The following is a 14,628-nucleotide window of genomic DNA, read 5'->3' as shown; positions in this document are numbered from 1 at the left end:
GTTTATATACATACACGTATATATGCAAATACATAGACACATACATGTTTTATACAATATATAATATAAATTATATATAATGCATATTATCTTTTATATCTTATACATTTTATATTTTATAAGTTATTTTGCATATTTTTCGATTATATTATTTATATATAATTTTTATAATTTATATATATTGTATATATAATTTATATTATATGATATATAATACAAATTATATATAATGTATATTATCTTTTATATCTTATACATTTTATCTTTTCTATTTTATTTTATATGTTATATTTTTCTATTATATTATTTATATTATATATTATATATAATACATGGGTGTGGTTACATGCACATATATACACATATAGAAATATATACAGGATATTTTTATATATATGTGTGTAAAAAATAGATATAAAAATATATATATTTTTGCACACACACACATATATATGCACACATTGAGAGATTTATACTGAGATATATATGGGGAGCTGAACACAAACAGCCACCTGTATGTATGTGTGTATATATATACACAGACATATCTATACACATCTGTATCTCTCTATACATAATAGAAATGTTTTTACATATTTTTAAATTACATAAATATATTCGCACCCATCCTGCAGTTACAGGAAGCCACCACCAGGTGGCACCGCCCTCCACCCTGTGAGTGTCCCCTGCGGGGGGACCCGGGGGTGACAGAAGGAGGGGACACGGACAGGGCCCGCCACCAACGCAGGCCTTTGGGAAAGGCGACAACAGCCCCAACGCCACCCCACGGAGGGCACGGGGGCTGTGGGGACACCGTGGATGTGGTGGCACATCTCATTTTTGTGGCACTTGGGGTGGCACATCTCACTGTGGTGGCACTGGCAGCTGGCATTTGGCCGCCCAGCTGCACGGTGGCTGTGGTGGCAATACCTGGCCGTGGTGGCACAGCCGGGTGCGGTGGCACAGCTGTCCGCGGTGACCCCCTGGCCGTGGTGACATGGGTGGCCGTGGTGGCCCGAGTGGCTGCGCGTGCCCGCGGCGTGGCCAGCGCTGGCCGCGGGGACCGGAGCGGCGGGGCCGGAAGGTGGACAATGAGCGGGGCCTTATCTCACCCCCCCAGCCCTTCCCGAGACCGCGCTGGGCCCCCCAAACGGGGGTGACAGGGGCCACGCGTCCCCCTCGGAGCACTGAGCGCACCCTCCGGGCTCTGAGGCTTCCATAACTTTATTTACAAACAATAAAAAGCAAAATAAATACAAAAAAAATGTCTTAAAAGTACAGCCCTTGGGTTGTGGGGGAGAGAGGGGAGGTCCTGGGCTGTCCTGGCTGCGTGGACCCCACTTGTGCCCCCCCAGGACATGGGGACACCAAGGGGCTGAGCCCTCCCTTGTCCCTGCTGTCCCCCAGGGGGGTGGCAGGGCCATAGCACCATAGGGACGGGCTGGGGGGGACGGTGGGGACCCCATCCTGGCACCACCCAGCCCTGGGGGCTCAGGGGACCCCCTTGTTGGGTTATTTCACCCCCAAACTCCAGCGCTGCCCTGCTGGGGGGGGGAGCTGCTGGGGCCAGGACGGGAGGGACAGGAATTTCCATTGGGAAAAGGAGGAGAAATCCCACAGCCGGGATTTTGGGGGGGGTGCAGCTGCCTTTGAAGAGCCCCCCGGCGCCACCGCAGCCCAGCCGAGCCCCGGGGCAGGGGGGATTAGCGGGTAAATCCCATGGGAGACGGGAGCAGCCCCCGGAGCATCCCCCTAGCACGCCCCACTGCCCCCAGCCGCTGTGTCAGCACGGCGGGGACACGCAGCCCCCTCCAGGGGACACGGGGACAGCGCCAGCCCCTTCCATGGGACACAGGGACAGCGCCAGCCCCCTCCAGGGGACAATGCCAGCCCCCTCCAGGGGACACAGGGGACAATGCCAGCCCCCTTCAGGGGACAGGGGACAGCGCCAGCCCCCTCCAGGGGACACAGGGGACAATGCCAGCCCCCTCCAGGACACAGGGGACAGCGCCAGCCCCCTCCAGGGGACACAGGGGACAGCGCCAGTCCCCTGCCCAGTGTGCTGTGAGCTGGGTGGGACCGCGCTGGGGACATTGGGGACATCGGGGGGCTCACTTGTGGGGCATGTCCTCCATGCTGTCCTCCAGGGGACACGGGGGACAGCGCCAGCCCCCTCCAGGGGACAGAGGGGACACGGGGGACAGCGCCAGCCCCCTGCCACTGGACACAGGGGACAGCACCTTGCCCACCGTGCTGTGAGCTGGGCAGGGCCGCGCTGGGGACAGGGACATCGGGGACATCGCGGGGCTCACTTGTGGGGCATGTCCTCCATGCTGACGCGGCCCCAAACCCCCACCACGAAGGTCTCCACCTCGCACTCGTTGACGCCGCGGGCGATGCGAAAGTGGCCGCCCTCGCCCCACGCCGTGCCCCATGAGTTGGCCGCCGTCTGCAGAGGGGACAGGGGACACGCTCAGGGCGGTGACACCCCCAAAAAAGCCAAGCTGGACCCCACATGGGTGCGGGGAATGGCAACACCCCATGGCTCAGTCCCCCACCCCAAACTCACCCAGTATTTTTGGGTCTGGCCATCAGGCAGCTGCTCCTCTCCCCACCTGCAGAGGGACAGGACAGTGAGGGGGGGTCCCCAAGCACGTCCAGACTTTGGGGTCCCCAACCACCCCCAGACTTTGATGTCCCCAAGCTCTCTGAGACTGTGGTGTCCCCAAGCACCTCCAGAATGTGGGGTTCCCCCAAGCTCCCCCAGACTTTGGGGTCCCCAAGCCCCCTCAGACCATGGGGTCCCCCCACCCAGCCCCTTGGTGGGATTGGGGCACGGGGGGGGCTGACTCTGCTCATTTCCTGCCCCCGGCACCTCCCCAGGACCATCCGAGGTTGGGACGTCCGCTCCAGGAATAGGGGCAGGAATATTTAGCCACGGCAGGAGGAAGGAAACACGGACACAGAGCAGATCCATCCATGGGGTGGAACACCATGGGATGGGAATCAATAGGATGGGATGGGGTGGGATGGGACAGGATGGAATAGGGTAGGGTGTTTTGGGACAAGATGAAATGGGAATGGAAGAGAATTGGATGGGGTGCAACACGAAGGAGGGGGGATGGGATGGGATGGGATGGGATGGGATGGGATGGCTCACCCCTCTGTGAGCCCCCCCAGGCCACCCCCAGACGTACCCCGTGATTTTCACCGAGTGGGTCCCGTGCCTCTGGTGCTTGGCCCCCTTCTCCTTGGCCACGGGTGTGTGCCGATAGATCCCGCTCTTGTACATGAAGAAATCCTCGTGCACCTCCAGGATGGCTGTGGGGATGGCCAGAGGGTTTGGGGACGCTGCCACTGTCCCGAGGGAAGGGATGTGTCTCCCCATGGGTGGGAATATGGGCACAGAAGGGTACAGGGCATGGAATTCCAAACAGCAGCTGGAGCCTCCCCGGGGCAATGCAACAACACTCCCAGGAGGTTTCAAAAAGCGCAAATAAAGTTAAACAAACGCAGCTGCCAAGGCGGTGATTAAATCTCAGGAGTTAATGAGCAACCCGGTGCCCGCTGGGGTGGGCAGCGTGACGGGCACTGGGGCAGCACTGCCTGGGCACGCAGGAGGAGAAACTGAGGGAGTTCTGGCTGCCACCACAGCTCCCACAGCATGGACAGAGAGGTTTCCTCCCCTATTTTGTTCCCCCAACCTTTTGGGGTGCACAGAGGGCCAGCTCCATACCTTGCACGGGGCCGTTCTCCATGAGCTCCTTCATGATCTCCTTCTCCTGCAAGCACAGAACAGGGTGGCACAGGCTGGCACAGGGTGGCAGCAAGGCCAGGACCCCCAGCCCTGCCCTCCCACCCCGGGGATGCAGCAGAGCAGCTCCAGCACCCACGGGCGGCCGCTGCGGAGGAGCCGCTCCCCAGTGGGGTTTTCCCAGCCGCATTCCCAAGCTCGGTTTTCCCAGGTGAAGCAGCCCCGGCCAAGCCCGTTCCCGCTCCCCGCTCCGCCCGCGGGCCCGGCGCTCACGCTGGAGGAGAGGCGGTAGGCGGGCGTGGACTGGTAGATGTCGTTGGCGTGGCTCCGGGGGTTGGGGCAGCGCGCTGTCGCCTGTCGCTTGCCCCGGCCCGTGGAGCGGCTGTGCATCATGCAGGGCGGCGCCGCGGGCTGGCTCTGCTGGCTCGTGAACGGGTAGCACTCGTCTGTCACCACGCTGGGATGCGGGAGGGGAAGGAATGGCTCCATTCTCATCCCAAATCCCACTGCCATCCCCATCCCAAATGGAACTTCCTGCTCCATCTCAATCCCATCCTTGTAGTGAACCTACTCTCCATCCTCGCACCAAATCCCTCTTCCATTCCCATCCCAAAACCCACTCATCCTCATCCCAATCCCCACTTCCATCTACACCCCAAACACCACTCCCATCTCCACTCTGATCCCATTCCCATCCCAATCCCAAACCCCATTGTCCATCCCTGTCCCAAACACCAATTTCCATCCTGATCCCAAACCCCAATGTCCATTCTGCCCTCATTCCCCAGCTGTCCAAGGCACAGGTCAACACAGGGATCTCCTGGGCTCTCCCCAGGTGACCAGAGCCCCAAACCTCCTTTATCCCAGAGCAGGCCCTGTCCTCCATCCCATCCCATCCCATCCCATCCCATCCCATCCCATCCCATCCCATCCCATCGTGTTCCATTCCCATTTCATCTTGTCCCATATTGTCCTGTCCCATCCTACTCCCTTCCCATCTCATCCCACATTTTTTTTATCCCATCCTATCCCATTCCATCCTGTTTGATGCCATCCCCTCCTGTCCCATCCCATTCCCCTCCCATCCTGTACCATCCCCTCTTATTCTCTCCTATTGCCATCTTATCCCATCCTATCCCATTCCAATTCCATCATGTTCCACCCCATCCAGTTCTCTTCCATTCCCATTTCATCTTGTCCCATATCGTCCTGTCCCATCCCACCTGTCCCTGTCCCATTCCCATCCCATTATCCCATTACCCCACTGTCCCACTCACCCCCTCCTGCGCAGGTACCACCAGGCTCCGTCCAGGCGCCCCCCGCTGCAGCCACGCTGGTTTCGGGTGTCACAGGACAGGAGGTTTTGGGGCGACAGCGCGGGGGTCATGTGGCCCATGGAGTGGATGGAGATGCGGTCCGAGGCCACGGCTGGGGACGAGCGGCGGGTCAGGGGGAGGCGGTCCTGTCCCTGTCCCCGCTGTCCCCACAGGTCATGGGGACGTGGCTCCGTCCCTGTCCCCGCAGGTCAAGGGGAGGTGGCTCCGTCCCCGTTGTCCCCGCTGTCCCCACCCCTCACCAGCCGTGGAGAAGGCCCAGGAGCCGGCGCAGTTCCCCTGGTCCAGGGGCTCGTGGATCATCCCGGGCCACTTCTCGGCGGCATCGAAGTGGCGCGGCAGCACCTCGTTGGAGTCCATGTTCATCTGCGGGGCAGAGATGGGGGGGCTCAGCCCAGCGGGACCCCCACAGCTCCTCCTGCCACCCTAACCATCCTCTGAGATGGTCCCCAGTGAGCTCGAGTGTCCCCAGCCCCACTATGGGACCCCCATAGCTCCCCCTGCCATCCTAGCCATCCTTTGAGGATCCTCAGTGAGCTTTAGTGTCCCCAGCCTCACTATGGGACTCTCAGAGCTCTTCCTGCAATCCCAACCATCCTTTGCAATGGTCCCCAGTGAGCTTTAGTGTCCCCAGCCCCACTATGGGACCCCCATAGCTCTTTCTGCCATCCCAACCATCCTTTGAAGGTCCTCAGTGAGCTTTAGTGTCCCCAGCCCCACTGTGGGACCCCTCAGGTCAGGGACATCACCCTGAGAGACAAAGATTTGGTTTCCCCTTTATCCCAGAAATGCCAAACCCCTCAGTTTCCCCTAAATTTGGGCTCCACAGCCCCAGCACCTCCTTAGAGCACACCAGCACTGAGTGTCCCATCTCAGAGCCCAGCAAGGCTCTTGGTGGCGCCCCGAGGGGACAGCCCAGGGTGACACAGCCCCTCAGGGTGGCCTCTGGCCCTGCCTTTCCTCCCTGGAGCAGGACAGTGTCCCCGCCCTGGCCTTCCTGGGGAGGACATGGCCACAATCGCCCGCAGGAAACGCCTCTAAAATTAAACCTGGGGCTGGGGGGTGCACCAAGCGCTGCTGTCGCAGACATCTTTTCATGAAAAATCCTTTCCTGGGGATTTTTTTCCTCCTGAGAAGCTGAGAGGCCTCGGGGACAAACAGCAAACATTGATTATCTGCTGCTGTGGAATGCAACAGGTGCATCTGTGATTGTTCTCATGTGGTTGTTTCTAATTAATGGCCAATCACAGCACAAACTGTCCGGCCCGCAAACCTTTGTTATTCATTCTTTTCTATTCTATTCTTAGCCAGCCTTCTGAGACGAAACCTTTTCTTCTATTCTTTTAGTATAGATTTAATGTAATATATATCATGAAATAATAAATCAAGGCTTCTGAAACACGGAGTCAAATCCTCATCTCTTCCCTCACCCAAAGACCCCTGTGACCACCGTCACACCCTGCCAGCCCCTCAGGGACCCCCGGGGGGTGCCCAAGCCCGGGTTTGGGTGCAGGGAGAAGCAAAGAGAGGCAGCTCTGCTGAGTCAGCAGCGTCGGGCTCTGCGTTCCGATGGGAAACCAGCGCGGAGGAGAGGGGGAAAAAACAACACTGGCAGCGCGCGGATTGTCCGGGGGAATTTGCTGAGCCGCTGTCTCCAAACACGAGGGCTGCCCTGCCTGCCCCCTGCTCTGGGAGCCCCTTCCCAGCCATGGCCGTGCCTCAGTTTCCCTCCCCGCGGGCACTCACGTGCATCTCGTTCATGTTCATGACGGTGGCAGAGGGACGGAAGGTGCCCAGGCGGTGCCGGATCCCGTCCTCCAGGGTCATCCCCCAGAACTGGCTGTAGTTGGTGGCTCTCCAGCTGCGTGGGGAGAGGGGGGCACGGCTCAGGGGTCACCCCGAAAAGCAGCGAGGGGTGCAGCATCCCTGTGCCCGGTCCTTACCCGTAATTGCCCCTGTTGATGGCATCGATGAGCTCCCCATCCATCAGGCAGGCGTGGTCCTCGCACTGCCACTGCCCGCCGGGCCCGCAGGTGCTGCAGGGGGGACAACAGGTGAGAAACGATGTCCCCAGGGTGACCAGGGGGGCACTGAGTGGGTGCTGCCACTCCCAAACTGGCGACTTTTGTTAGGTGTCACCAGAGCTTGGCACCTTGCAGTGGGGTGAATCCATGGGCAGCCCTCTGGGTGACCCCGAGTGGCCTCTGGGTGACCCTGGGAGTTGTCCCCCCCCTGCCCCAGCCCCCACAAAAGCCCCGAGGGCAGCCAGGCCATGGGACAGAAAATCATCTGAAAAGCTGCCAGGGCTGCAGACATCAGAGAGGGGCTTGGACAGCAGCCCGGGGCTGGGGGTCAGGGCTGGGTGTCCCCACGGGTGACCCACAAGTGACCAGGGCACTCCATGGGGACAGCTGGGCCAAGGGGGGGGTTCTGGGGGTGTGGTGGGTCCCCTGGGGAGCCCCGGGCTGTGCTCCCCCCGTGCAGTGAGCAATGCTTGGCATGCTCAGATCCCGGCACATTTCCCTTTTATGGAGCTGAGCGAGGCTGTGGCCGTGTCCTGCCAGACACCCCCATCCCGATCCTGGCCGGCAGCACCTGGATTCCAGCCTCGCCCCATCCATCCCTGAGCGATCCTGGAGCTCTGTGTGACACCTGGGGGCTTGGGAGCACCTCAGAGTGCCACACACACCTTGTGTCACCCCGCCGTGGGTTTTGTCCCCTGGTACTCCCCCAGCAGGACCCCAACAGGGACAGGGGTGGAAGTGACACTGCAGAAATTCCTTTTCTCTAGGGACTAAGTGTGGGGCAGGAGGGTTTGGAAGGGAAGAGACGGGTCAGAGATGCTCGCCCACAGTAGAGAGGTGACATCCACCTGTGTGGCTTGGGGACATTGACATTCCCAGGGGAACGGGGACACCCTCCATCCCTGATTGCTCCGTGCCACGATCCTGGATAAACTTCCCAGAGCTGTGGGGAGGCTCGGGCTGGCTTTTCACCTGCAGCCCTGGTGCTCTGTGTGACACCTGGGGACTTGGGAGCACCTCAGGGTGCCGCCAGATGGGTGCCCCATACACCCTGTGTCACCCCGCCATGGGTTTTGTCCCCTGGTACCCCACAATGGGACTACACCAGGGGCAGGGGTGGAAGTGACACTGCAGAAATTTCTGTTCTCTAGGGAGCAAGTGTGGGGGAGAGGGTTTGGAAGGGTTTGGAAGGGTTTGGAAGGGAAGAGATGGGTCAGAGATGCTCCCCCAGCAGCAGAGAGGTGACATCCACCTGCGTGGCTTGGGGACATTGACATTCCCAGGGGAACGGGGACAACCTCCATCCCTGAGTGCTCCGTGCCACCATCCTGGATAAACTCCCCAGAGCTGTGGGGAGGCTCGCGCTGGCTTTTCACCTGCAGCCCCGGCGCTCACACATGTTCCCACACGTGCCCCTGCCCTGCACACGCCCCAGACGCTGCCTTTGATTTCCCCTTATCTGCAGCATCGCCCCTCGGGCGGGCTGCAATCCTCGTCTCCAATCCCCCACCTCCGCATGCCAGCAATACCAGTACAGAACACCAGTACTCCCAGTTAACCCCGAGCTCCGGGAGTGCCCAGCAGCACAGAACCCCCATCAGGCTTGGGCAAGCTGGGCTGGGACCAGCGTGGCCAAAACGCCCCTGGGCAGCGCCGGCTCCCACACAGGCACGAACTGAAACTTGGGAGAGGCTCAAGGCCCTTTTTGGCTCCGGATTTTTGTTGGAGCAAAGGCATTTTGGCAGCAGCTCCCACCACCCAGCTCGGGCCTCGCTCTCTGAGGTTTACAGGAGCGTGACACCTTCCTCTGGTGACATGCTGGTGACATGCCACAGGTGCCCACACTCACCACAGGTTGCAGTTCTCCCGGTACGTGGCTCCTGTGGGGTAATTGTGTCCAGCACGGGCACAGCCTGTATGGGAAAGGGAGAGCTCCTGGTGAATATTTGGGGTCCCACCAGGCCCCCAAATTCCCGGGGGGGGGGGCGCAAACCAAAGGGAAAATCAACACTGTTCTTAAATCCAGGCTGCACGTGGGGGTCAGTGGGTGCAGGGTGGGAGCCTGGCTCGGCGCAGGGAGGGTTAAATGTGCTCAGCCTGGCGGGACAGGGATAAAGGGGCCGGTTGTGCCCGGGAGCTGGCTCTGCTCCGCTGCTGGGACTTGTGAGAGAGCCTTGTGCTGGGAGCTGGGGGCTGCCCGCAGGGTTAAACCAGGGCCAGCATCTGCCTGCCCCAGACGTGACCGGGCAAGCTGGGATGGCGTCCCCTCATGTCCCCTCGCGTCCCTGCTCTTCCTGCAGGCGCTGATGGGAACGGGCTCTGGGGTCATGGGCTGCTCCCACACCTCTTTTTTGAGGAAATCCATCCCCATCCTGGACATTCTGTAGCAATTCCTAAAATTTTGAGGAGTCTGAGCAGCTCTGCAGTGAGGGCAGCACCACATCCATCACCCCAGGGCTGAACCCCAGCACCCGCAGCCTCACCTGGGGCTTTGGGGAAGGGCGCCGGGATTCCCAGGCAGTATTCCCAGAAGTCGGGGCAGCAGTCGGACACGGTGCGGTTGCAGAAGAGGTCGCAGTAGCACAGCGTGTCGTGGTAGGGCACGGTGCAGCCGTCGTCGCGGCCGTGGCAGCACACGTCCCCTCGCTGGCAGTAGGAGCCGCCCGCGTCGTAGACGCCGTGCTGGTACAGACCGGGGCCCAGCTCCCGGCGGGTGCGGACCCGCGAGGACACGGCCACCCGCGCCACCAGGGCCACCAGCCAGAGGCACAGCACGGCCCGCATGTCCCCGGCCATGCCCCCGCACCTGCGGAGGGACGGCGGTGAGGGCACGGCGGGGTGGGCGCTGCTCCCACTGAGGGCACCGCGGGGTGGGCGCTGCTCCCACCCTGCCCTCTCCAGGTTCTGCTCCCACCCCAGGCTCCGCTCCCACCCTGCTTTCCCCAAGTTCTGCTCTCACCCTGCCCTCTGAGGGTTCTGTTCCCACTCTGCCCTCCCCAAGCTCTGCTCTCACCCTGCCCTCCCCAGATTCTGCTCCCACCCTGCCCTCCCCGGGCTCCTCAGTGCATTCCGGTTTTGTAACTCCCCTTGTGACCGCGCAGCTCAAGCTTCAAAACATCATTTTCCCCCCGGCTCCGCACATCCTGGCCTCGGAGGGGCCCCGTGGCCCTTCACCCCTTCACCACCGGCTCCAAAACCAAACCCTCAGGAGAAAGGGCTCCCCGGGACACTCGGGGGCTGCTCGGAGTCCATTCCCAACGCCACCCGCAGTCCCCACCGCGGGCAGTGCCAGGAGCTGCCAGGCTCAGCCCGCTGGGTTTGGGAGGTGATGGGGACCCCAAAAGGAGCAGGTGGGGACAATCCGGGGGCACACGGGGAGGGGTCCCCTCCTGCCGCCTCCCTCCCGCGGTCATGCGGCGAGGAGACCCCCGGGACCCCCATAAAGCGGGGAGGGTGACCCAAAAACCACGGGGACCCCAAGGGTGGGACCCTTCCCCATTCCTGGCCGTACCTGCTGCGCAGAAACCCCGCGAAAGGAGCGGACGGTCCGGTGCTGGGATCCCTCACGGAACTCATGGGGCGGGACCCCCTTCTCTCCCCCTGCCTGGCACCCCCCCAGCCCCACCCGCTCCCCCCGGAGCCCGTTCCGTACCTGCCGCTCCCGCCGCTCCGCCGCCCCGCGCCCGCCGCCGGCCCCGCCGCTCCCTTATAGCCGCGCCCCGGCCGGGGGGGCGCGGGGAGGCGCCGACACAGCCGCGACCGGCCCGGGGCGGAGCGCGGCGGGGCGGGGGTCGGGCCTGGGGCTGCAGAGAGGAGCCCCCAGCTTGTGGCCCGCTCTGTCCCCTCGGTATCCCCGGCTCCTGATCCCTTCCTGGGGTCCCTCTGCGCTGCCCTCGCCAAATGGGGGGTCCCGGCTATGGGGGCAGCACCCTCTGCCCCATGTACATCCTGGGGGGCTTCCCCATTGCCCAGGTGTGCGGAGAGGAGGGGAGGGGGCTGCATTCCTGCCCATTCCAGGGGTCCAGATGAGACAGGGACACCCCAGAGCACGGAGCTGGTGTCTCTTGGATCCAGCCCGGCTGTCAGCGCCCAGCCTCTCCCTCAGGGACCACAACAGGGGGGTCTTGGCCGCCCCCCAGGCTCCAGCACCTGCTGCGGGAGCTCGGCCGCCCACGCGGGGCTCCCGCTGTCCCCGCCCGGCCGGGAGCATCTCCAAAGGATTCCTCGAGGGTGGCTCACGGCAGCCAGCACGGGAGCACCGCGGGGTTCCCTGGGCGGCCACGGGATCCTGGCTGAGCCCACGGGGGGAATGCCGCGGCCAGGGTGGGCTTCATGCCGGGGAAACGGGGAACACCAAATCCCGCCGGGCACGGGGGCTGCCGGCACCCAAGGGTGCTCTGGGCGCCTGAACCAGGGTCCTGTGCAGCCCCCCGGGCAGGGAGCCCCTGCTTCAAGCGCTCTTGGAAGGGCCTTTCCTGTGAGCGCGTCCTTGGGCAGCGCAGGCAACGCGGAGCTGGAGCGTCGCAGGAAGGAACTGAGTCCAGCCCAGTCCGTCTCCAGCATGACTGGACTCGCAGAAATCCGCAGTGAGTCACGAATTCCCCCAAGACCCCCGGAGAACAAAGCAAAGCCACTGGCACAAAGGACATCCCCGGCCTCTGCTCTGTGTCCTTGTGCCCCCGCCAGCTCCCTGACAGCTCAGAGACGCCGCGGGAGCAGCTGAGCGTTCCCGTAAACAGCGCTGTCCCCCTGCCAGCTGATAAGAAAGCGGCGCAGCGCGGAGGCGGCAGCGGCCACAGGCCAAGTGTTGAAGCATCCCCTCACCCCGTTCCTGCGGCTCCGGCGGGACGCGGCCGGCGGGCCCTGCCAGCTCACAGCTCCGTCTCTGTGTCCCTCTGCGTGCGTGTGTCCCCTCGGCGGGGAGTGGCAGCCTGGGCACACGTGGGGTAACCAAGGTGGAGGGGGACAAAGTCCTGCCAGGGCACTTTGTGTGCCCGTGTGAGGGCGGGAGGCAGAGCCCAGGGCTGGCACACGGCCCCTGCCCTGCCTGTGCCACCGGGGGAGGGACAAGTGCCAGCACCCTGTCCCCACTGCCCAGAGACACGGGGAGACCTCAACCCACGGCTGGGTTGGCCCTGGATGCCCCTTGAACACAGCCGGGTTCTGTCGAGCTGAGTGAGGGGTGAAGATCCCACACTGCAGGGATGAATCCCTCCAAACCCACCCAGGAAAGCCGCCCACCCCTCTGATGCGTGGTCCAGTGCCCCCCAAAGCCAGCCCCCCACTGATCGCACCCCTCACATTGCGCACTGAGCAGAACTGGGGTGCTGGAGCCCCCCCGAGCCCCCATCCCCAGCTCTGGGGGCGCCGCCCCAGCAGGGCTCGGCCCCGAGGCGATCCTGGAGAGAATTTCTTGGCAGGAGCCGGCCAGGAAAGGCAGGGACGGAGCCGCGGCCGGCCCCGGTTTCCTCTCCGGCCAGCGGCACGGGAAGGAGCCGCCTTAGCCCCGGCATCGCTGCAGGACGCGCTGTCCCCCGGGGGTGACAGCTCACTGCCAGGGGTGAAGCTTTGCTGTCCCCACAGGGGTCTGGGGGCTCCTGGGGAAGGGGGGCGCACCTTCGCCTCATTGGGATGGCATTGGGGACATCGCCATTTGGGAGGGGACACATCAAACAGGCAGGGGGGGCACAGCCCTTCCCAGGGCAGCGACACATCACTGTAAGGTGACAAAAATCAGAGCATGGGTCCTTCTGCAGTGACACCAACCCTGCACCCCTGCACGGACAGGAGGGAGATGGAGCTGAGCTCTCAGTCCCATCTCGGTGGCTTTCTGCAGCTCAAGGGGTCAGGGAGGTGTCCGGAAATTTGTGTCCCCTGCCGGTCATTTGTGTCCCCTGCCAGTCATTTGTGTCCCCTGCTGGACATTTATGTCCCCTGCTGGACATTTTTGTCCCTGACAGACATTTGTGTCCCCTGGTGGACATTCGTGTTCCCTGCTGGACATTTGTGTTGTGTCCCCGTCCGGACATTTGTGTCCCCTACTGGTCATTCGTGTCCCCTGCTGGACATTCATGTCCCCTGCTGGACATTTGTGTCCCCTACTGGTCATTCGTATCCCCTGCTGGTCATTTGTGTCCCCGTCAGGTCATTTGTGTCCCCTCCCGGTCATTTGTGTCCCTGGCCGGACATTTGTGTCCCCGTCAGGTCATTTGTGTCATGTCCCCACCCGGTCATTTGTGTCCCCTGTCCGCAGCTCGGTGGCAGGGCCGCAGTGCCACCTCTTGGGAGACAGACAGCAGCAGGCGGGCAGCCTCTACTCCAAATTTTAATGAAACAAATAAATTAATAAGTTAATCAAGTGAGGTAACTACCGCTGGCTCTGGGGGGCTCTGCGGGGACCAGCCAGCCCGGGCAGGGGGGTTCTAAAGGGTTAAAATTCCTGCAATTCCTGCAAAGCTGTCACATGCACCTCGCCCAGCGCTGTGCCCCGGTGTGGCACCGCCCGGGCACCCCCGGGATTTGGGGGTTCGAGCAGCCCTGGCACGGCCTGCGCTGGCCACATGCACTGATGGGAGAGGGGACGAGCAGGGTCGGGGGTCCCCAGTGCCCGGAGCAGAGAACCTGGAGCGAACCCCACTGTGCCAAACCAGAGAGGGGGAGCGGTGGGAGCAGCCCAGGGCAGATCCTGGCACTGTGGGGTGACCACCGAGCCCTCCTGGTGGCGCTTTGGCACAGCCCCAGCGTTGGGACTGGGACAGCGCGGGGCTGTGGTGGCTCTGCTGTAGGTGACATGCAAGGACACCACCCTGTGGCAGGTCCCCTCCAGGCCCGGCCCGTGCTGCCCAGACAGGGACAGGGACAAACTGAGCACCGCGGGACCCAGCCGGGAGGGAATCCGCTAAGCAGGAGCAGGGGCTGGGACACTCCTTGGGGACAGCGCTGTCCCCTGCTCAGCTTCCTGGCTCCAGGGCTACCCTGGGGTGGAGATTTCCCCCTTCCCTGAGCTCTCAGGGCCTCCAGGGCAGCACAGTCCAGCCCTGGGAGCTGGCAGGGGGTTGTTGCTTATTGCCTATGGCCCCTCGGGTTGCTCTTCCCAGGGGTGTTGCATATTAAGACATTATTGCATAAATATAAATATATATATATATAATCTATATATATATTGCCCTGGGAGCATGCACGGGCAGGCAGAAGGCTCTGCTGTGCTTCTGGAGAGGTGCAGCCTGGGCAGGGGGGGACAGTCCCCTGCTCCCCACACTGGGGACCCCCAGTGACACGGGTAAAACCACCCTGGGTCGTGCCCCCACACCCCTGCACTGGCGGCAAGAGGGAGATGGGGCCTTGCATAGCTGGTGGTGGCCCCGGCTCAGCTCTGGGGGACCAGGCAGGACCTGTCCTGAGGGCTGGGGATGGGCTTCAAACCAAACCCCAGGGGATGGGGCCAGCCCTGAGCATCCCCACCATGGCTGGGGAGGGCCCAGGACCCCAGATCTGGGTGGGGGGTGTCATCCTACAG

General features: G+C 61.9%; 1 protein-coding gene across 1 annotated transcript; it reads right to left on the bottom strand.

Annotated features, from left to right (window-relative positions):
* Positions 1 to 2,299: 2,299 nt before the first annotated feature.
* On the bottom strand, positions 2,300 to 9,896 carry TINAGL1 (tubulointerstitial nephritis antigen like 1). Its single transcript, XM_054292516.1, has 11 exons — positions 9,596 to 9,896; positions 8,962 to 9,025; positions 7,032 to 7,124; positions 6,835 to 6,949; positions 5,331 to 5,454; positions 5,032 to 5,182; positions 4,028 to 4,211; positions 3,737 to 3,782; positions 3,198 to 3,321; positions 2,570 to 2,615; positions 2,300 to 2,449 (listed from the first exon to the last, which is right to left on the bottom strand). The coding sequence occupies exons 1-11, from the start codon at positions 9,894 to 9,896 to the stop codon at positions 2,309 to 2,311; spliced, it is 1,389 nt and encodes a 462-aa protein (XP_054148491.1). The 3' UTR covers positions 2,300 to 2,308.
* Positions 9,897 to 14,628: the final 4,732 nt, after the last annotated feature.

This window comes from Melozone crissalis, unplaced genomic scaffold, assembly GCF_028551555.1.
Source record: "Melozone crissalis strain CALT ecotype California unplaced genomic scaffold, PUWL_Pcris_2 ptg000111l_1, whole genome shotgun sequence".
NCBI lineage: Eukaryota > Metazoa > Chordata > Aves > Passeriformes > Passerellidae > Melozone > Melozone crissalis.
This window is presented reverse-complemented; position numbering and strand designations above follow the sequence as displayed.

Bases quoted from the DNA above. Each gene is read 5' to 3' on its own strand.
- TINAGL1 (XM_054292516.1), bottom strand. From the start codon at position 9,896: ATGCGGGCCGTGCTGTGCCTCTGGCTGGTGGCCCTGGTGGCGCGGGTG. The intron at 5,455-6,834 runs GTGAGTGCCCGC...TCTGCCCCGCAG, and splicing joins TGAACATGAACGAGATGCAC to ATGAACATGGACTCCAACGA. The intron at 3,322-3,736 runs GTATGGAGCTGG...CCATCCCCACAG, and splicing joins GGAGAACGGCCCCGTGCAAG to CCATCCTGGAGGTGCACGAG.